Source organism: Lampris incognitus, chromosome 9 (genome assembly GCF_029633865.1).
Source record: "Lampris incognitus isolate fLamInc1 chromosome 9, fLamInc1.hap2, whole genome shotgun sequence".
Lineage (NCBI taxonomy): Eukaryota > Metazoa > Chordata > Actinopteri > Lampriformes > Lampridae > Lampris > Lampris incognitus.
Window position 1 is genome coordinate 46,268,630 of NC_079219.1, and position 23,327 is coordinate 46,291,956.

The 23,327-nt window shown below is 41.6% G+C and overlaps 2 protein-coding genes across 3 annotated transcripts in view; both read right to left on the bottom strand.

Annotated features, from left to right (window-relative positions):
• Positions 1–675: 675 nt before the first annotated feature.
• Positions 676–15,028, bottom strand: LOC130117553 (ubiquitin-conjugating enzyme E2 E1-like). Its single transcript, XM_056285660.1, has 6 exons — positions 14,978–15,028; positions 13,488–13,668; positions 13,029–13,079; positions 10,375–10,507; positions 3,060–3,207; positions 676–940 (listed from the first exon to the last, which is right to left on the bottom strand). Exons 2-6 carry the CDS (start codon positions 13,637–13,639, stop codon positions 843–845), a joined length of 582 nt encoding a protein of 193 aa, XP_056141635.1. The 5' UTR covers positions 13,640–13,668; positions 14,978–15,028; the 3' UTR covers positions 676–842.
• A 932-nt stretch (positions 15,029–15,960) lies between these two features.
• The window catches only part of ube2e2 (ubiquitin-conjugating enzyme E2E 2), a 67,099-nt gene continuing 59,732 nt past the window's right edge, over positions 15,961–23,327 (bottom strand). For both annotated transcript variants that reach the window (XM_056285628.1, XM_056285629.1), the window contains exon 7: positions 15,961–16,761. In XM_056285628.1, the coding sequence (XP_056141603.1) occupies positions 16,664–16,761 (98 nt within the window). In that variant the 3' untranslated portion in view covers positions 15,961–16,663. The remainder of the gene's footprint in view (positions 16,762–23,327) is intronic.

The following is a 23,327-nucleotide window of genomic DNA, read 5'->3' on the forward strand; positions in this document are numbered from 1 at the left end:
GAGGGGTGGGGGTCCGTTAGGGGAGGTGGCCAGAGGCGGAGATTGTCCCAGGTCGGGCCAGTATTTTTTTATTTGGTTTGATTTGTTTGTGTCTTGCTTGTTTTGTTGTTGTGCCTGTTAGTTTCGGGTCCTTTGAGGTCCCCGATTTGTGTGTTGTTACGGCCTCCTCTTCCTGCCTGCTGGGTTTGTCCGTTTCAGTTTCAGGTTTCCGCGATTTGCTGTTCCCGCGCTCCGAGGGAGGCTTCCCGGGGATCTGCGCACTTCCTGAGACTTCCGGATCCCACCGCTTCCTCTCTCTGACCAGCGCATTGTTTTTTGAACTTCATTCATCTTTTTTTTCTATTATTAAATATTTTGATTATTATTGCAACCCTCGACTTGCCTCCCCTCTGTTGTTACTTCCTTGAGCCAGGGTTGTAACAGTGTGAATTAATTGTAAAGCACTTTGAGTGGCTGTTGCAGCTAGCAAAGCGCTATAAAAATACAACTTGAGTGATTGACTGAATATTACTTAAAATGTTTAGTTCTTGGTTCATGATTACCTTACAGTATCTGTCCATTATTACTAGAACCATGTACTGAGAACATTTAAAAAAAATCAACTTCAAACAATTCATTATTATAACCACAATTACAATAATAACCACAAAATAATCAGGGCATTATTTTCATCGGTTTTCTTTATTACCATATTTGTGGCGATAACTTAATCAGGAAGCAAAAGATATACCAGACAATAAAGTACTAAAAATCTGAGATAGAAATAACCCACACACCCAAACCATCAGGAGTCCCCATGTCCCTCTGTCCCCCAAACCCCCCCTCGTCCTCTCTGGACTTCTTTATGTGGCGTATCTCTTCGTCCACTGTTTGGCCGTGCGGTCATGCTCCGCTCTGTTAGTCGTGTACTGGGTGGCGATGCTTCCAACGAGGGGGTCGGCTGAACACAGAGATGTTTAATGTTAGTTTATTTCGAATGTGCATGTGCAAAAATGGTTAAAAGAGACACAGAGGATGCAAAATCAAATCAAAGCACAAAAAAGGAAATGAAAACTACATAGGAGACAAAGAAAAAAGAACCTGTCACATTTCAACAGAAAGAAGGAGAAACTGAGGAGACATTCATTTTTAGATCCAACAGTTTCACTTCAGGAAGGCAGACAACTCTTTTAAAGATGAAGATTTATGGGAAAAGTTCAAATTTGTGTCCCATTAAGTGAGGACACTATTAGAAATTATACCAATTCTTCAATTTGAAAACCTATTTTAAAACCAAGGTTTTTGGGAAAGCCTGTGTTAACCGGTCACTTTCATCATTTATTAGTGAACTAGACAAATAGAATCAGACCACCTAGTGGTTGGTTATCTGCCAACATGGCCAAGTTAAAAAAAAATCATCATCATCATCATTAGCATCCTTCGACCGCAGTCGAGTATTCATTCACAACATCACGCCAGTATTCTGTTTCCCATTTAATTTGGTAGGTCTTGAACATTTATTTGAGTGTCTCTAGAAATAGTCTATGTAGTTAAAAGGTCACCTTCCTCTGTTAGGACATGGGAGAGGCATACAGATAACATTGGATATAATCTGATCTTTCGCTCTATAGCAATGTCCTTCATCGAATCCAGCCATAGTCGGATCTGGCAAGACCGAGGTGTGAACCCCGGTCCCCAGAGGGCAATTGCATCGACACAAAGCCGATGCTTAGACCGTTACACCACCGCGGACCCATTTAATGTACTTCTTAACTGCTAGAATCCTTCTTTACACAGACAGCAAAATAACTACCACACAGGCTACAATTTGATAATGCTTCAGCAAGTAATTTGTATACCCTTTTTGTAAATTTCGTCATGCGATATTCGTTCTATTCCAGTGTATCTGCACCATAACTTACCGAAATATACGAGTTTTTTTCCTTCCAAAAAGCCAACAAAGCCAATTCCTGATGGAGATTCTATCAAAATGGTAGATTGCAACTGCAATTATCTGTCAGCTTGGGTTGGGCCGATGTAAAATGGTTTGATATTAAGCCAAACACTGAACACTGAATTCTACCACTAGGTGTGGCACTTGACTCAGCAACCACTCCCGAGTGGAACACAATGAGGCTGAATTAGTGTGTAGTGACCCTATGATGGCCTGGCGGCCTGTACAGGGTGTCTCCCCGCCTGCCACCCGGTGACTACTGGGATTGGGCTCCAGCATCCCCACGACTCTGAGAGCAGGATAAGCAGTTCAGATAATAGATGGATGGATGGACTCCAGTCCAGTTGGTGGCAGTAATGCACCTCTAAGCTGGTTTGCCAACTGACAATAAACACAAAATAAGGAGTGTAGTGTTTACACGTTGCCTCATCTTGTTTTTCAGCTCAGCTCTTTCGTCAGCTTCGTATCCAAAATGTTGCCATATTGGCGGAGTTTTTGTTTTCTTTGACACTAACTCTACCATGTCTCGTCTCTCTCGTCAACCTCAAACAAAGTAAAGAAACACACCATGCACCCCCCTCCCCCACTGAAATTTTATCTCCTTGCTGCTGGCCTCAGCTCAGCACTAATGGCGCTTTTCCAATGCATGGTACCGGCTCGACAAATTGTGTACGAACAAAAACACTTGTGGGTCTGTTAGTCCGTTTATAAACAAACATGATATTATGTTAATTAACTTGTCATATTGCTTATTACTAATGCAATACAAGTTGGATTTAGTGCTATGACGCCATCAGCACAGGTTGATGATGTAGGCTATTTTTTAATTTGCCAGAACATCCCACAATGACAAATGCTAGTTCAGTCGATCTGCATAAAATTAAACCCGTTTTAAGGTTGTACACCGAACCGGACCGGAAAACTGGAAACCGACACAACACTACTGTCAACGCTTTAAAAATTCTGTCAATGACGGCACATTCTTGGTTAACACAAACCCCTGTTGATGGGTGGGGGGTATCATCTTCCTTATCTCACTGTGGTTTTATTTAGATGGGCTGGAACATGTCATGTTTTGACTGAAAGCCTTCATCAGCATGGTGTTGTGATCACTGTCCCGTCTCACCTGGGTTACAGTCTGTGAGCAGGGAGCAGATGGACAGCAGCACCTTGGAGATGGTCAGGGCAGGACTCCAGTTGTCCTTCAGGATATCCAGACAGATCACCCCCTGACTGTTGATGTTGCAGTGGTAGATCCTCGTACGAAATGTTACCTGATGAAGATAACACAGTTCAGGATAAGGGATAATATAGATGATAGTGCTTCATGAATTTAGTCTAGAACTATCCAAGTGAAAAAAAGACCATCCTAGAATAGAACTCACTTAATAAACAATGTTATTCCTATGACCAGACAGCTTAAACCAATGCTTGTAACAAATGTACAACTCTTTCAGCCCATTACCCGATTTTGCAAAGACAAAAAATATTTCCAGCCACACTTGACACAGAATCAGGGTGTTGATCAACTCAAATGTATGACTCCCGTAACTTTTAAAGCCAGTGAGAAATAGTTTTGTGAAATACACTCGCAGTTAAACATCACATTTTAAAACTTTCCATCTAGCACCACTGTTTGTTTCTTGATTAAATTTTTCCAATGAGAGATCAGCCCATTCATAAAACAAAATCAAGAAACAAACAGTGATGCTAGATGGAAAGACTTAAAATGTGATATTTAACTGTATTAATCTTTTAAAAGCTTTTAGTTTAGCTCCCCCCCCCTCCCCAAGACTCTAGGAGTGTGTGCCATGCTTGTCACTCCATCCATCCATTATCCAAACTGCTTATCCTGCTCTCAGGGTCATGGGGATGCTGGAGCCTATCCCAGCAGTCACTGGGCGGCAGGAGGTGGACACCCTGGACAGGCCGCCAGGCCATCACACAGGGCTGACACACATATACCATACACATTCATACCTAGGAGCAATTTCGTATGGCCAATTCACCTGACCTACATGTCTTTGGACTGTGGGAGGAAACAGGAGCACCCGGAGGAAACCCACACAGACACGGGGAGAACATGCAAACTCCACAAAGAGGACGACCTGGGATGACCCCCAAGGTTGGACTACCCCGGGGCTTGAACCCAGAACCTTCTTGCTGTGAGGTGACTGTGCTAACCACTACGCCACCGTGCCGTCCCAGATATGAAATGTTCTTTGCGTTTGATATTTGCTCTTCTGACCACGTCTTCCAGTTCTCCCGATGGATAGCATGAATCCATACCTGTCTTCTTCGTTTTTTGATTGGAGTTTTCCAATCGCCTGTCACTCCATAATCATAATACATTTCCATTCCAAGAACTTTGTATGTCTTATCACTATATTTTGTTCATTTATATTCACTGGTAACAGATCACGTGAATGAGCCATGAATGACAGCCATGAACATGCAAGGTCCCCCCCTCCCCATTCTAAATAAACATGTTACTTTCTGATTTGACAAATTAGGACAGCTTCAAGCAGGAACAAGAGATTGATCATTGAAAAGTAGCAGCTCACGTGGTATTTGGCCACAATGAAAACCTGTTTTAGAAATTGTCTTTCACAGCAGGCGATTCCCCACCGCGACTCTAAATCTACCCTAAAAATTAAATTTATATTATCAAACTCTGTAACACTCCCTCACATGGTTCCCGACTGTGGTTCAGCATGAGACTGAAGACGGTCACTTCCCTCCAGGCATTTTAAAGTTTTCTCACACAAAATATGAAAAGGTAGCAGATATACAAGTCCTTTTCTCCTTCCTTAGTGTCTAATCTGTCATATGGTGAGTTGTATGACAGATTAGACACTAAGGAAGGAGAAAAGGACTTGTACCGATTGGCTAGACAGAGGGACCAAGCTGCAAAAGATGTGCAGCAAGTTAGGGCGATCAATGATAGAGATGGAAATGTGCTGACAAGCGAGGAGAGTGTGCTAAGAAGGTGGAAGGAATACTTTGAGGGGCTGATGAATGAAGAAAATGAGAGAGAGAGAAGGTTGGATGATGTAGGGATAGTGAATCAGGAAGTTCAGCGGATTAGCAAGGAGGAAGTGAGGGCAGCTATGAAGAGGATGAAGAATGGAAAGGCAGTTGGTCCTGATGACATACCTGTGGAGGCATGGACATGTTTAGGAGAGATGGCAGTGGAGTTTCTAACTAGATTGTTTAACACAATCCTGGAAAGTGAGAGGATGCCTGAGGAGTGGAGAAGAAGCATACTGGTACCGATTTTCAAGAACAAGGGTGATGTGCAGAACTGTAACAACTACAGAGGTATAAAGTTGATCAGCCACAGCATGAAGATTTGGGAAAGAGTAATAGAAGCTAGGTTAAGAGGAGAGGTGACGATCAGCGAGCAGCAGTATGGTTTCATGCCACGAAAGAGCACCACAGATGCGATGTTTGCTTTGAGAATGTTGATTGAGAAGTATAGAGAAGGCCAGAAAGAGTTGCATTGTGTCTTTGTAGATTTAGAGAAAGCTTATGACAGAGTACCGAGAGAGGAGGTGTGGTATTGTATGAGGAAGTCAGGAGTTGCAGAGAAGTATGTAGGAGTGGTGCAGGATACGTATGAGGGAAGTGTGACAATGGTGAGGTGTGCGGTTGGAATGACGGATGGGTTCAAGGTGGAGGTGGGATTACATCAAGGATCGGCTCTTAGCCCTTTCTTGTTTGCAATGGTGATGGACAGGTTGACGGACAAGATCAGGCAGGAGTCTCCATGGATGATGTTCGCGGATGACATTGTGATCTGTAGTGAGTAGGGTGCAGGTTGAGGAGAGCCTGGAGAGGTGGAGGTATGCACTGGAGAGAAGAGGAATGAAAGTCAGTAGGAGCAAGACGGAATACCTATGCGTGAATGAGAGAGAGGACAGTGGAATGGTCAGGATGCAAGGAGTGGAGGTGACAAAGACATCTGAGTTTAAATACTTGGGGTCAACTGTCCACAGTAACGGGGAGTGCAGTAGAGAGGTGAAAAAGAGAGTGCAGGCAGGTTGGAGTGGGTGGAGAAGTGTGTCAGGAGTGATTTGCGACAGAAGGGTACCAGCAAGAGTTAAAGGGAAAGTTTACAAGATGGTTGTGAGACCAGCTATGTTATATGGTTTGGAGACAGTGGCACTGACGAAAAGACAGGAGGCGGAGCTGGAGGTGGCAGAGTTGAAGATGCTAAGATTTTCACTGGGAGTAACGAAGAAGGACAGGATTAGGAACGATTATATTAGAGGGACCGCTCAGGTTGGACGGTTTGGAGACAAAGCAAGAGAGGCAAGATTGAGATGGCTTGGACATGTGTGGAGGAGAGATGCTGAGTATATTGGGAGAAGGATGCTGAATATGGAGCTGCCAGGGAAGAGGAGAAGAGGAAGGCCAAAGAGGAGGTTTATGGATGTGGTGAGGGAAGACATGCAGGTGGCTGGTGTGACACAGGAAGACGCAGAAGACAGGAAGAAATGGAAACGGATGATCCGCTGTGGCGACCCCTAACGGGAGCAGCCGAAAGTAGTAGTAGCAGATATTCAGAGGACAGCCACAGCACTGAAACCCTTACAATGCTGAAAAGATGAGTGCAAGGAATGTCAAACACCTCACCAGTGCTTTCTTTATAAACTCAAAACCTCTGTCTTTCACAAATATGTATATTAGAGACAGATCAGTCTGTTATCTTTAGGCATTTTTCTAAAGAGAAACTCAGCTTTTGTCAAAAGATTTCTATTTCAGCGATATTCTAGAGTGATGGTGTGACTGAATTCCTACATTTTCACCGTCACGTTCCCTTATTGTTGGACATTTCCTTTACTGTCCAACACCACAAGTCTTTATTGACCCAGTTTAATTCAAAGGGGTTTCCGTTCTGCTTCCCAAATCTATATATCAACGATGGGGAATGCAGTTATTTTTGGCCTCTTGGCTTACTAAACCATTAGAGAAAAAGAAAAGAAAGCCACTTTATTTTGTCATTGTACAGTTGTTCAGTTACAATGAAATTTGTTCTTGCATTTAACCCATCCTAGTAGCAGTGGGCAGCTGCAGTCTCCGGGGATCAACTCCAGTTCTTCTTTCCATTGCCTTGGCCAGGGGCACAGACAGGAGTATTACCCCTAACATGCATATCTTTTTGATGGTGGGAGGAAACCAGAGCACCTGGAGGAAACCCACACAGACATGGGGAGAACATGCAACCTCCACACAGAAAGGACCTGGGACGGCCTGGGGTTCGAACCCAGGACCTTCTTGCTGTGAGGCAACAGTACACTGGGCCACCATGCTGCCCTTACATTTGCTAACATAATGAAGTTATTACACACCTTTATAGAAGCAGAGCTTATTCGAGAAAGTATGTCATTAAATTCCAGATATGTGTGTTGTATTAAGATCATAAAAAAAAAATCAGTTTTACAACCCCCCCCAAAAAAAGAACTCCCTGCATCACTCCATGCTGACTCCTTTTGATAAGAAAATAAGCTCTTGTGTGAGGCAAATCTCAATTTAACACAATAAAATTGTAAGCTTTATCAGAGCTAAGGTGTTGAGTGATTATTAAAATGTATAATTTGAATAAAACAAATTACTTCCATAGCTCGGCTAATTAGATTCTGCACAGCAGAAATTAGACCCAGGTTGTAAAAGTCTCTGGTATTATAGGTTGTTACAAAATTCGATAGCATACACCCAATGAAGAAATGTATATTACTTTCCAATACAAAACATTTCAACTATTAAACAAAAACCTTAAAAAACAAAAAACAAAAACAAGAAGTACTTCCATTGAATCTAATCTGCCTCCTATCTCTATACAAAACCAAAAAAAAAAGTGGGATTATGGACCGGGGCTTTAATTGCTGCTGTATCAACCTTATTTGTTCCACAACATACCTTAACTCATCCAGATAATGAGAATCGGTGAGGATTGCAATATGATTCACTGATCACCAGTGAACTGACATGACAATGAAAACCACTTTGAACCACAAACTGGATATATGGGTAAGGATATGACTGAGTGAAAGGAAAATTCACATCCCTGAAAGAGTTAACCAAAACAGCGAACATGATCAAATGCCATTGAAAAAAAACACCCAATATTTCCATTTTCACTAAACCCACAGTAACTGAAAATCTTTCATCCATTGCTGTGTGGCATACTTCAAATACCTGACACAGAAGCTGAGAACTACTGTTGATACGGCAAAGTTACAGATTTAAAAACTGCTACTCAGTTATTCAGTTCCATCCATTATTGGTTGTCATGTTTGGTGTAGTGGCCTTTACCTAAACTTATGACAGAATGAAAACAACATTTTGAAGTTAATGAGTGAAAGGGCTTGACTCGTCCATCTCATTTGTGACATCTGTCTTGTCTTTCTTCTCAGTAGGGGAGGGGCAGTATTTCAACCAGCTGTGGGCTGGTGCAGCCAAGAATGTAGAAAATTTCGAGACAGAAAAGGTGAAACTCCTGCTCTCAGTAAGAGGAAATTTCGATATTTTTAGGTAGAAAAAAAAGACCATTCTTTCTTTCCAGCCACCTTTCTAAATCATTCATCCATATAGCACACAGTTTCTAAGAACAGTTTTATTTATCAAGTTTGCACATATACAAAGAATGTGACATTGGCAGTTTCACACAAAATTAAGATGGTCATCCATCTAACACCCACTTAATCCAATATAGAGTCACAGGGGGGCTGGGGCCTATCCCAGCATGCATTGGGTGGAAGACAAGGAGACACCCTGGGCAAGTCCCCAGTCCATCACAGGACATGCGTGTGTGCACGCATACCCACACACACACACACACACACACACACACACACACACACACACACACACACACACACGCACACTTTAGATGTTCCAGTTCATCTGACACACGTCTATGGACCGTGGGAGAAAACCCACGGAAAAACACAGAGAGCATGCAAACTCAAAACAGATGGACTGGAATTGAACCATCTTGCTGCAAGGAATTGAACCATCTTGCTGCAAGGCAACAATGCTAAATAGTAAAACACTATGCCGTTCTAAGAAGGTAAACATATTAAAATACTTAAGCGCATCACCCTGTGGCACCATCTTGACATTTAAATATTTATCTTCTTTTGTTGCTCTGCTTAAAAATCTAAACTTGGCATTACTGTTAAAGTCATTATTATTGGTATTATGGTCTGGTATATACCAATCAGCCGAAACATTAAAACTACCTGCCTAATATTGTGTAGTCCAACTCGTGCCACCGAAACAGTTGAAGCATGGACTCCACAAGACCTCTGAAGGTGTCCTCTGGTATCTAGCACCAAAATGTTAACAGCAGATCTTTTAAGTTCTGTAAATTGGGAGGTGGAGCCTCCACGGGTCAGACTTGCTTTTCCAGCACATCCCACAGATGCTTGACTGTATTGAGATCTGGGGAATTTGGAGGCCAAGGCAACACCTTGAACTCTTTGTCATGTTCCTCAAACCATTCCTGAACAATTTTTGCAATGTGGCAGGGCGCATTATCCTGCTGAAAGAGGCTACTGGCATCATGGAATACGATTGCCATGAAGAGGTGTACCTGGTCTGCAAAAATGTTTAGGTAGGCGGTACGTGCCAAAGTAACATCCACATAAATGCTAGAACCTAAGGTTTCCCAGCAGACCATTGACCTCTGCTGGCTTGTCTTCTTCCCATAGTCCATCCTGTTGCCATCTCTTCCTCAGGTAAATGACACAGATGCACCTGGCCGTCCATATGATGTAAAAGAAAGTGTGATATTCATCAGACCACACCACCTTCTTCCATTGCTCCATGGTCCAATTTTGAAGCTCATGTGCCCATTGTAGGTGTTTTTGGCAGTGGATAGGGTTCATCATGGGCACTATTACTGGTCTGTGGCTACGCAGCTCCATACGCAGCAAGCAGCGATGCACTGTGTCTTCTGACACCTGTCTATAATAGCCAGCATTAATTTTTTCAGCAATTGGAGCTACAGTAGCTCTTCTGTGGGAATGGACCAGACAGACTAGCCTTCGTGCCCCATGCACATCAATGAGCCTTGGGTGCCCACGAATTTGTCACGGGTTCAGTGTTTGTCCTTCCTTTGGCCACGTTTGGTAGGTATTGACCACTGTATTCTAGAACACCCCACAAGACCTGCCGTTTTGGAGATCTTCTGACCCAGTCGTCTAGCTATCACAATTTGGCCCTGGTCAAAGTCTTGTCCATTTTTCCTGCTTCCAACACATCAACTTCAAGAACTGACCGTTCGTTTGCTACCTAATATATCCCACCCCTTGACATGTGACATTGTAATGAAATACTTACCTACTAGTGGTTTTAATGTTTTGGCTGATTAGTATATATGTATTATGAAACTGTGAAGCACTGATGGAAGACAGAAATTTTAAGATTGATACCTTGGGGGGTTTGAAGGGGTAGTCGGGTGTGAAGGCAATGTCCAAGAAGAAGACCCCTCCCTCGTACACAGAACCTGGTGGGCCCAGGATGGTCGACCTCCACTCATAGATGTTATCGCCTTTAGGGCCAGCACTGCAAGAACAAAGGTTATTGTCACTTAGGGCTGCACAGTTAAATGAAAGAATACCTACTACTGCAACGTCTACACTGCAGCTGGCTACAATATTTTTAATGTGGGGAATTAGATGACCTATAACCATCTTAGATGTTGAGGGAAAATCTTCCATTTTCTCCAGATTGACTTAATTCTAAACACTGCACACTGAGTGTCCACTGCCAAGTGAATAAAAAAGAAATGATGCTGAAAATCTGTCCATGTATACTGCAATTCATACAGCAAACGCACTACTTGGCAAATGAAACAACAGTTATATAAAATATGTCTATATGAAGAGACAATAATCTTCATTATGATGAAATTGTTTTCTAGGTTGTAATTTTGTAAAACCAAGCACTTTGTTTGGAGAGGTTTTGCAAAACCAGTGTCAAGGAAAGGGAAACGTGACATCAACCTGCGCTGTATGAGGCAAATGAAACAACTTTGATTTTCATGTATCACCCAGCATTTTGCAAATTAAAAAAAGAAGTGTTGAAGAGTGGAAAATGATCATCAAATAAACCATTTTTCTTTCAACCATTTTCCATTTCGGGAAAAACAATTCAAAGCTGCCACATGTCTGCCATTTCACTCTGTAGCTCTCACAAATGAAACTGTTTAAAAATTGGGAAATTTTTCAAACAATAAAAAATAAAAAGCTACGTTTACATATCAGACAGTCCTCAAGACAACTCGCATAAAATTTCCTTTAAAGGTTATGTGATGAAAATTCCTTCTCCCTGGGGCATCGTATGGAAGAGAATCACTCATGTGTCTGGGGATCATCCTCCATACTGATTTTCCACAAAGCAGCTGACTCTTTATCCTCCTTACATGCTGAACATGTGGTCTGGAACCCCCATGGGGTTATGAACACAAGACATAACAGTATTGATTTGAAACTTCTGAGTGGAGGATTGGGACCTGTGCTTCTGATACACTGACACAGACTTCTGGATGGAACTCTGCAATTCTCCAACAAATACGAAGTAAGAAATGAATACAGAGGGATCTGTTTGGGCTAAATTAACATGGCTGAAAAAGAAAATGAAAAAAGGAAAAGAACAAAAGTTCTAGTAAAGGCTTATGGGACTGGGTGGCTGAAGGTATAAGTATGCTCCTTATGAGAAAACTGTGGTTCAATCCCCAGTCTCCCGACAGTCTTCCCTGTGATCATCTCTTATTCGGTTTCCAACTCATGCCAAGGAGTCTCTTTTCACTTCCAATACCAATTCTATGCATCAGTCACTGTTTCTAAGAACTAATACATTTCAAAGGATTAATGAAGCTATAAAATCTCTCACTAAGAAAAGGCAGCAAATTGTGTAATCTGAAGTAATCATTAAGTTAATTCCACTTAAACTGTCGCTAGTAAAAAAGCCATCAAAAAGCCCCAAAAGCATCAAGAAGAACTTACCCCTTAAAATAACTCATCAAAGAGATTCTATTTTCTTTTGTTTTTTTACACAAAACATTACATTAGGAATCTTATTGTAGTCACTCCAAAGGTACTCTACATGCATCATTGATTTAGGTAGGCTATGTGTAAGCCATTCCCTTTATTGAGGAAATTGATGGTGTGCTGGCATGAAGACCATAAGGCTAAAAGACTGGTTTCCTTTGATTTAAAACCATTCAGTAACAATTATTCTAAGATTTTAAACATCGGCTTAATTAAGTACATTCACATGATCTTACAGGGATCTGTACTTTCAAGGTGATTTTGTTGATCTTCAGAATTCTGACAAATGATTGATAGCTCCATTGCAAATTCTCTATAATAAGGCTAATAATAAATAATAATAAAGGCTATAACTGACTTAAAGCACAGCCTAATAGGGATTGTGATACTTTTCAATGCTTACACAAAGTTGTCAATCAACATAACGTAAAAAAAAAAAAAAAAAAAAAAAAAACAGATGAATGAAAACCAACCAACCAAAGAAACAAAACAGTAATGTATTTTAATGGATCTGATAAATTACAGGTTTGCACTGTTTGAAAAGCAAACTGAGGAAGCACCGCCACTCTAACAAGAAAACTCAAAGCAGAGAAGTCATGGCTTCTTGGGGCACTATTAATATAATATATAAAATCAGTCCTTTCTTCAAAATTGCAGCAAACACATTTTGATGATTCTTAGCAACTGACATTTGCCCTGTCAGTCAAAAGGTTGCTAAATGTTGTGAAGTCACTGAATCTATCAATAGTGACCACTCATTTGAAATAATTTCGACATTGCAAAGATTTCAAGTGAGTGATTTCATGCCTTCATGTAAGTCACACATAATACACATTTCAGAGATCCATCACATTTCACTGATGTTTTTTTCATTATTATTTGGTGAAATCATATTGTCATCATCAGTTCCCATTTTCTCAAGTAGATATAGCAAATTTTCTTGTTATAGTTTCTATAAGCGTGTGACAGAATTACTACTGTCTTTTCAAGAAAGGGAAAACTACATGAACACACCTTAGACAAATGAAACCCACCTGCAGTTTGGCGGAGGGTCCAGTGTGATATCCGCCAGCTCTTTCTGAATCCTGCACACAAATACTCACAGTAATAAAATACCTAAGAGTGATCATTGGCAATGGACCATTATTCTCCAAAACAATGCTAAACACAAACTAGCAAGCTCTATCAGTCACTCAGAAACAGATGATTTTTTCAAATTTCAAAGCGGCTGTCTTCAGGGATCATTATTGCTTTTTTGACATTTCTGTCAGTAACATAGTAAAATTACTTTTTTTCTGAACCAGAGAAGGATTTACAACAGTAAAAACTAAGAGGCAATTGACAAACTTGTAGAACCTACAAAGAGAGTGAACTGTTAAGGAGAGATGACACTTGGCACCACAGGGTGTCATAACTGACTAATTACCACACACACTTGACACCTTTCACAACCAGGTTATTTTGAGATGCAAGGCACTGAATGCATTTGCTACCTTTTGGCGCTGGTCGAAAGCAGCTTGGAGGTTTTGCTCATGCTGGCTTTACTCTCCCGTTTCTTGCAAGGTGTGTCCCTCTGTCTGTTTTGGCTAGAGGACGAGGGCGATGAGGAAGAGCTGGTGCTGGCACGCGAATCTTCATCCGACATACCGGTTTGGAATGGAGAAGAGCAAGAACCTAGGGCAATGCAATAAATTAAGATACATAGGCAGAGGATGGATAGCCTTATGAGTTCCAACTTTGGAAAAAAAAAAAAACAGAAAAAAAATTCTGACCGGCCAGAGGGCTAGATGGATTCTAAAATGCATTGCCTCTTTCACTGTTCAACATTACAAATGTGACATTGCAGGGGTAGGAAAAACTTCGGGGCTGGTTACCTACCAATGGTGCTGGTTGCCAGACTTACCAGTCACAGCCAAAATAATGTCCTACCCTGATCGAAATACATCTTGCAAGGGAAATTGTGAAATCACTTGTATCACTGATCTGAGAAGTATCTTGTTGGGCAGTGAATTGGATAAAGCTAATTAACAACCTAACCAAAAATGTGTTTAGCTGTAAAGTCAGTAAGTCAGGATGAATGATTGTTTAAACTGCGAATACTTTAGCATGTGCAACATAAATGTTATAGTACCCAGACTATGCTATAAACGTGTGTGTGTGTGTGTGTGCGTGTGTGTGGGGATAATCAAAGTTAAAATGTATTACCTTGCACTTTGCCGTGTGTGTGCGCGTGTTTGTGCGTGTGTGTGTGTGTGTGTGTGTGTGTGTGTGTGTGTGTGTGTGTGTGGAGGAGAGGAGGGTATGTGTGTTAATGTTAACCCTACGCTTTGCTTTCCAAACCACCGGGTTCATATTAGCCAAGCTTAAACCAAGTTAGCTTTTCATGAACACAGAGGCATATATCGTCAAGATAGCAAACTTAACTGGCTGCAACCCTTTCTACAATAGCGTCGACACTTTTTCTATACTAAATGTCACTGCTGGCCAGTGATCATGTGGCTATTTAATAAATCATCAACCACTAGCTAGGGCTAAGCGGCTAATACGCTAACGTTTTAGCCAATGGAAATCGCCGGGCCTTAACTAACGGACGGGATAAGACTACTCCCTGGAAAGAATCTGGGAATGCCCGTTTGCCTAGCATTCATAGCACACAACATGACATTAACTGGCATTCCACGCCGATGCCTTTCTTGTCAGAGTTGGAATGAATTCGTTTTCCAAATATTTAACAAAGAATGCATTAAAAGCGTTAATCAGCAAATGTTCTTATCCAGCAAATAGCCAAAGCCTTTTTCCCGAGCACCCCACTAAAACACGACTGTCCTGTTTGTCTTCCAGATTTTTTTTTTAGTTTTTATTTTAGACTTTCATTATTCCACCACTTCACCTGAAACAACACGCATGCAGCAGACTGAACCGAACTCACTACACAGTCATGGAGATAAAACGTCAAAGCAAGCATTTTGCGGCCAAAACTCACCCTCTCTATTGTGTCTGAACCTCCGCCGCTGTCTCGGGTTGCGCCTGTCGCCCTCTGCGGAGAGGAAGTGCCGCGGCGGCGGAGCGGTTCAGAACAGCTTCCCGGTGGAAGACCCGACAGTAAACTGGACATAACCAGCTGATATTTACCTCATATTAACATAAGCGACTTTTCAAAAACGACCTCGAAGATCACCGCCAGATTTGGAACCTACCAACAATACCTGGTACATATAATGTGATGTTAAGCTTTATTTATTGATATATTTTCATACTTGTATAAAAACAAAGTGCTTTACAGACCGTCATATAGCATACCACAATACCAATACATTATCAGCATTTAAAGTGTACAAGTTGTGTTTATCGTGACAAGTATCTAACAATTTGAAAAATGTAATCGCCTAAAACACTACTTCACACTCAGGTAACAACCACTACTGCTGGTCCTATTCTACCAGGTAGTTCATTACATTCACCTGTTCGAGTTATTCCAGCCTCCCATCAGGGTGGTTTTACACCTGGAACAAGATACATAAATGTCATGAACATTCTGGTAGAATGTCTTAATCTTTTATGATTAAAAATATATATATTAATCTTTTAATCACTTGCTTTTTATCTTGTTCTGTACTCTTATTTAATGTCTTTGTATGCCTTTATGTAAAGCACTTTGAATTGCCTTTGTGTATGAAATATGCTCTATAAATCAATTCACTTTGCCTTGCCCAGAATAGAAAATTAGCAACACTGGTGGTAGTTTACTTGAGGACCAAGAATGGTAACACTGGCCTAAGCTGATCTGATGTCTGAGGAATTCACTTTTTTAAAAAAAAATCTGGTGCATGTCTGTATGATGTTGAAGCATTCCCAAAAGTGGGATGGAGTACCTGGAAAAATCTTTGCATGGACTCAAATGGCACAGATCATAGTGGGTTATTGTCAGACACAAATGACAGACAGAGGAGAGCAGTCTCACAAGCCGACCACAGTGCGTTTTATTGGGTGCTTCAGTAATACAAGTGCACAACAAACCACTCTGCAACTGCAGAGGTGGCGGGTAGCTAGTAAATATACAAGTCCTGCCTCTTTCACAAGCAGACCTATACTTTGTGGTCTGCCTCAAAAGCCTTTGAAAAAATACGTACAGTACAAACAAAACCAGAGGGATTGGAAAAGCATGAAGTTTTTATTAATGCAAATCTTCCTCCTGTTCCATGCAGAAAACATATCAATGACAATTACAAAATCAAAAACATATTGGAAAAAAATAAAAAATAAAAAACACACGGCAAGAAAAAAACAAAACAAGTAAAAGCATATATTCTGCATGTTTGCTCCAGGTGCCACTAGAAAAACCAAGATTACATATTGTATAGCTGAAGGACAATGCGTATGATAATAATATTTTTTTCTCAATACAATACTTCCAATATTTAGATATTGGAAAATAAAAATCCCAATCTACTCTTTGTATAAAAAAGAAGCTTTCAAGTCAACAAGGAACAAAAGACAGTTCTTTACACAGAAAAGGTAGAGAAAAGGTCAGGGAGGGGAGGAGGATACTGTAGGTATACTGTTGCACTTAGTGAGTGTGCTTTAACAGACTAGCAGGGAGAGAGGTAGAGAGAGGTACAGTGAGGAGGGGTTTGGATGGTTAATGAAGGGAGGGTTGGTGAATGGGAGTCTATGTGGCATATCTCTTTGTCCATTGCTTGGCTATTCTGTCATGTTCTGTTCTGTTGGTCAGGTATTGTGTGGCGATGCTTCCCACCAGAGGATCAGCTGTAATTATAGAAAAGAAAAAGAAAGTTTAAATGACAATGACTATCAGGCATTTTGTGTTCAGCCCTTCATGCCAGTCATGGCTTTATGTATGTTGGTTTGGACTATGTAATTAGGTTGAGTAAGCCATTTAAAAGCAGTTAACATCACACTTTGCTCCACAAAGAACATATAGCACTTAAGCATATATAGTATTAACTTTGTAATGGCCATGCCCAACAATCTTGGTAATGATGTTCCCCAAATTAGAGTGGGACCACTGACCATCTTTATTCATAGTAAAATAATTTAAAATCTCCATGGTGCAGAGAAGGACAGAAAAAGTCTTAGAAAATTAGATTAAATTTAATGATAATCTCCCACATTTTTCTGACCATGCCCCCATGCCCCCACTCCCACACACTTCACAGTGAATCCATTAGTCTTAAAAATGTAATTGTCTGTAGGTCATCATTATATTTTATTCATAGTGAATTCACTCTTAATGCCATCAATTCAAGCTGTAAAAGGAACAATAAGTTATCTGATAATAACAGAGCTCTTGTTCTTAATAGAGGAATATATCAAGTCCCTCTAAACAAACAAACAAACAAACAAATGGTTCCCACTCTTCTTAGGAAATCATTTTCCAGAACTTTTCAAGGACATTTTTCAAGACTTTTGCTTGGATAGACAGCCATTGCCGAAAGAAGGCCATATTATTCTCTATTAACTGTAAATGAAAGTGTCAGTCTAAATGGACTGTCACTTTTAGCCGGTAACTGAACATATCACCCAAACTTCAACACTGATATGACATTTCAGCCAAATATATAGATTAAAAAAATGGAATCTCAATTGGCAAAAATACAATTTTAAAACCTAACTTTACAATTGTCCATTACCTCAATAATATTTACAGGACATTTTCTCAACTTAACTATTTTCAAAGCATGTTCCATGACTGGAAAACTAGTGTATAAATTTCAAGGTTTTCCAAGATTCGTGGGGACCCTGAGAGTTCCGATGCTTGATCATTTTTGAAAACCAACTTCCTGAACCAACTGAAGAGAAACTGGCACAACCCCGACCCAATGACAAGTTATCAATTTCTACCAAAATATAAAATGGACATAAATGAAATTGTCGTGGAGAGGCAGGCTTCATGGGTGACCATAAATAAATAAATAATTACATAAATAAAGAAAAATAAAATAAAATAAAAAAAGACTGGCTCCACTGCAGTAGCACTTTAGTGCAATGGTGTTTTATTTACAGTGCTTTTTCAAACAGCCCAGCTCAAGTAAACACAAATCAAAAATCAAAAACTCAAGTAACAAAAATAAACAGTAAAAATATGCATATAAAGTCCACAAAAGAAAGAGTTTAATTTTACACCTTTAGACACATATGGCCTACTGTACACCCAGTTTAGAGGTCCTACCATGAGGTCCTGAGGTGAACTGACTCAAGGTACCACGGTGCTCTTTTACCTTAAGCCCAGCCCCCTGCTCATACCATGGGTGTTATATATTTAGTTCATTGATACAGGTTATTCACAGTAATGCATATAGTTAAAACATACAGTTAAAAAGGTTACATATTGTGAATGTTGAATCATTTTGTTTGTTTATGAAGAATTATAATTGTGAACAGTGACTAATACACACCACAAGGTGACAGTGATGTTTTGAGTGTAAAGTTACAAGTGCCCAAAGCGGTGTTGAAAAACGGGGAAGAACTTCACTAACACGAGTGAGATGAAAACAGTTGAATGCCCCGCATTTTATTAAAGTAAATGATACGCAGTTGTTCAGTAAACTTTTGAAAGTTCAGACGTGATGTCCCGGTCATTTTTGTAGAAGTTGTAGCTAAGTCCCCGCAGAGTTTGGTGCCGTAACCCGGGACAGAAGATTAATATCAGACCTGCCGATAGTTGTAACTACCTTACCAGCTAAAGAAGAGCCGGAGAAAATGACAAGAGACTGAAACAAAGGCGCGGAGTTGTACAAGGGTCTACAACTAAGTTGCTGCGGGCAATTGAAGAGGAAACGTGCAAGGACGATGTGAGTTGTGACTCCCTACGAGAGCTACTGTCCATGTTGTCGGTTAAGGAAAATAATCTCCTGGAATTAGAAAAGGAAGAAGAGGAGGCACCGATGGACGAGCTGGAAGTGGACATAGTATAAACTGTGGATTATCAGGACAACGTTAACCTCTGGAAGGCTCGTGCAATGACAGGGTAGAAGCGAGAGCGGGCGAACAGGGCTCACCTCGGCTGAGCAATGTGAGTACACAGTCAAACAGACTGTACAACAGGCCATCAGTAAAATTGCCCAAATTGTACATTAACAAGTATGATGGTGAAATATCAAAGTGGCAGGAATTCTGGGATCAGTTTGAGAGCACTATCCATGAGAATAGAGAGCTGACCAAAACTGAAAAGTTTACATATCTCAAGTCATATCTCATGGGTCCAGCAGCAAGAGCCCTGGCTAGGCTGAAAATAACGGAGATAAATTATGCCTTAAGACAGCTACACGATGAGTGTTATGTCCAGATCAGAAGCTTGAAATCTCTAGGAGTGGTCTCAGATAGATAATCAATCAATCAAGTTACATTTTATATGGAGGATTGCTGTGCCCCATATTACTCCAGATGATTCCAGAAGACATTGTCCTTGCTTATACATGCAAAACAGGTACAGAGCACGAGTTGAAGGTTCCTGAACTCATCACTTTCCTAGAAGAGCAAGTTGAAAGCAGAGAGCGTGCCATGCGCGTAACCAAAGCAAGGAACCTTAACAAAGACCTCCAATCCACTTACAAGCATCGTCGTAAACCAGATTCAGAGTGGAAAATTCAGAAGGCCAAACTTGCCATCAGCTGCAGCGCTTCACACTGGCAGTTCAAACTCCCCTCAAGGCTGTTTATTGCATTATTACTGTTTATTCTGTGACAGCATAAGTTGGAACTGTGCACAGATAATACAGTCAGGATGCGCAAGGAAAAGTTAAAGAAGATGAAAAGGTGTTTCATATGCCTCGGGACAGTGGTATGTTGCCAAATTCTGTAGAATAAAGGCTGTTTCATGCAGCATGTGTGGACGAAGACACTACCCACTACTATGTGCGATAAAGGTGAACAAATTGAACCCCAACTAGAGCTCAAGAGACAACTGAAGCCGTCATCTCTTCGGTGGCTCCCCATACATTAAAGACAAGCACAGGGAAGTGGAATACAGTTCTTCTGCAGACAGTAACAGTTTGGATAGAGGGAGCAAAAGGGAAGAGAAAGGTGCATTGCCTGATGGATGGAGGAAGTCAGCGGAGCTTCGTTTTGGAGAAAAAGGTAAAGGCACTGGGATTGCCAATAGTGAAACAAGAGACTTTAAAGCTTCACACCTTTGGCAGTGACACTTCAGTAACAATGGAACGTAATATTGTGAAATTAATTTTGCAAAATATTGGCAACAAGGAGCAAAATCTTGAGCTTGAAGCCGTTAAAACACCACAAGTGAGCTCTGCCATCATGCAAGTTCCTGGAGAACAAATCTGGCAGCAGCTAGAGAAAAGGGGGCTGCCATCAGCAGATGTTTCAGGCAGCAGCAATGAAGAACTGGAGCTGTCAATATTGATAGGTTCTGACTACTACTGGAAAATCATGTCTGGCAGAGTAGAAAGACTATCAGAATCCCTGGTTGTTGTAGAAACCATTTTCGGCTGGACAGCGCAGGGACCAGTATCCATGTTGAGCATGAGTGAAGCTTCATGCATGAAGATTGGTATTGAGGAAACCACACAGGTTTCAAACCAGCTACGTGCATTCTGGGAAATAGGGTCCCAGGGCATCTCCAGCAAAGGTGAGAAACGAGCTGATGATATTGAGGCCCAATAAAACTTTGACAGGTCAGTCAAGTACATCAAAGGGTGTGAAGTGAAGTTACCATGGCAACAAGATGCACCAGAGCGCCCAAACAATCTGAGAATCATCCAGAAAAGATGTGAAGGGATGAAAAGAAAGCTAAAAACTGATGTGACACTGTTCAAGAGATACAATGGCGTGATGGAGGACTATCTTCAACAAGGAATCAACGACTGTCTGCTCACTGGACTAAATCTAAACCCAGACCTCCTAACCATCTTAGTAAGATTCAGCTTGCATCCAACTACATTCACGGCAGACATCACAAAGGCCTTCCTACAGATATATCTATTGCTGATAAGACAGAGATGCCTTGAGGTTCATGTGGCTCACAGGACCCCCCCCCCCCCCCCGATGCTGAGGACAACAAATCACACACACTGAGAATGACCCATATGGTGTTCGGAGTGTCATCAAGTCCATTCTTGCTTACAGCCACAATCCCAAATCACTTGGAAAAATACCAAACAAGTCATCCAAAGGCCGTTAACACTCTAAAAGACTCTCTGTATGTTGATGACTTTATTGCCAGCTCCAGTGACGTTGAAGATGTTTATGCACTAACCCCAAGTGTAAGGGAGAACTTGCCCACTGCTAGCACGAACCTCTGTAAGTGGACCACAAACTCCTCTGAACTGAAAGCCAAGTGGTTGCAAGGGGATTTTGACTTCACTCTGGAACCTGAAGCACATGGCTGTGTGTTAAAGGTGCTCGGTCTAGTATGGAGGCCAGAGACTGACAACTTTGTTTTCGACTGCAAATGTCTAATGGACATTGTCAGAACAAAGGAGAACACAAATAGGAGTGCCCTGCGGTCATCAGCCAAGGTATTTGACCCCACGGGATTTCTGACACCATTCACAATAAGAGTGAAATATCTCTTTCAGGATATGTGGCAAAGAGGCATCAGCTGGAGCGAGAATCTGCCAGACGATCTCTCTCAAAAGTGGTAGCAATGTTGCATGGAGCTGCTTCAGCTGCATCAGATCGTCATCCCCAGGTGGTATGGAACCAACAAAGTGCAAAATGGACAGGGCCAAGTTCTTCATGTATTCAGCAATGCAAGTGAGAAGGCCTACGGTGCAGCAGCGTATGTCCAAGGACATACATACCTGCTAAAGGCAATGAACATGCAGTCGACCCAAATCCGCATGTGGTCAGATTCCATGATAGTCATTCAGTGGATTCGCAGCTCCGGCCAGAGGTGGAAACAGTTTGTTGCTAACAGAGTGATAGATAGTCACTGACCCCACCAGAAACCTGGTCACACTGTAGTGGAAAGTTTAACCCAGTTGATCTCACCACAAGAGGTCAGACAACCTCAAACCTGAAAGGGGAGGAGCTCTGGTGGTCAGGGCCCCCATTTTTGAGTTCAGTAATGCTGCCAGAGCCATCTAGTGAAGAGCTCTGTGAAGAGGAGATACAGTGCATCCGGAAAGTATTCACACCCCTTCACTTTCCCCACGTTTTGTTATGTTACAGCCTTATTCCACAATGGATTAAATTCCTTTTTTCCCCTTATCAATCTACATACAATACTCCATAATGACAAAGCGAAAAAGGTTTTGTAGAAATTTTTGCAAATTTATTAAAAATAAAAAACTGAAATATTGCATGTACATAAGTATTCACACCCTTTACTCAGTACTTGGTTGAGGCACCCTTGGCAGCGATTACAGCCTCAAGTCTTCTTGGGTACGAAGCTACAAGCTTGGTACACCTATATTTGGGATATTTCTCCCATTCTTCTCTGCAGATCCTCTCGAGCTCTGTAAGGTTAGATAGGGAGCATTGCTGCACAGTTATTTTCAGGTCTTTCCAGAGATGTTCAATGGGGTTCAAGTCTGGGCTCTGGCTGGGCGACTCAAGAACATTCACAGACTTGTCCCAAAGCCACTCCTTCGTTGTCTTGGCTGTGTGCTTAGGGTCGTTGTCGTGTTGAAAGGTAAACCTTCACCCCAGTCTGAGGTCCTGAGCGCTCCGGAGCAGGTTTACATCAAGGATCTCTCTGCTCTTGCTCCATTCATCTTTCCCTCGATCCTGACTAGTCTCCCAGTTCCTGCCGCTGAAAAACCTCCCAACAGCATGATGCTGCCACCACCATGCTTCACTGTAGGGATGGGATTAGCAAGGTGATGAGAGGTGCCTGGTTTCCTCCAGATGTGACGTTTGGCATTCAGGCCAAAGAGTTCAATCTTGGTTTCATCAGACCAGAGAATCTTGTTTCTCATGGTCTGAGAGTCCTTTAGGTGCTTTCTGGCAAACTCCAAGCGGGCTGTCATGTGCCTTTTACTGAGCAGAGGCTTCTGTCTGGCCACTCTACCATAAAGGCCTGATTGGTGGAGTGCTGCAGAGATGGTTGTCCTTTTGGAAGGTTCTCCCATCTCCACAGAGGAACGCTGGAGCTCTGTCAGAGTGACTATTGTGTTCTTGGTCACCTCCCTGACCAAGGCCCTTCTCCCCCGATTGCTCAGTTTGGCTGGTCCGTCAGCTCTAGGAAGAGTCCTGGTGGATCCAAACTTCTTCCATTTACGAATGATGGAGACCACTGTCCAAAGGAGTTGAATCAAGTGCAACTGGACTTGGAATATATCCGTGAAGACGTTTCGCCTCTCATCCAAGAGGCTTCCTCAGTTCGTGCCTTTCTGACTAGACCAAGCTAGT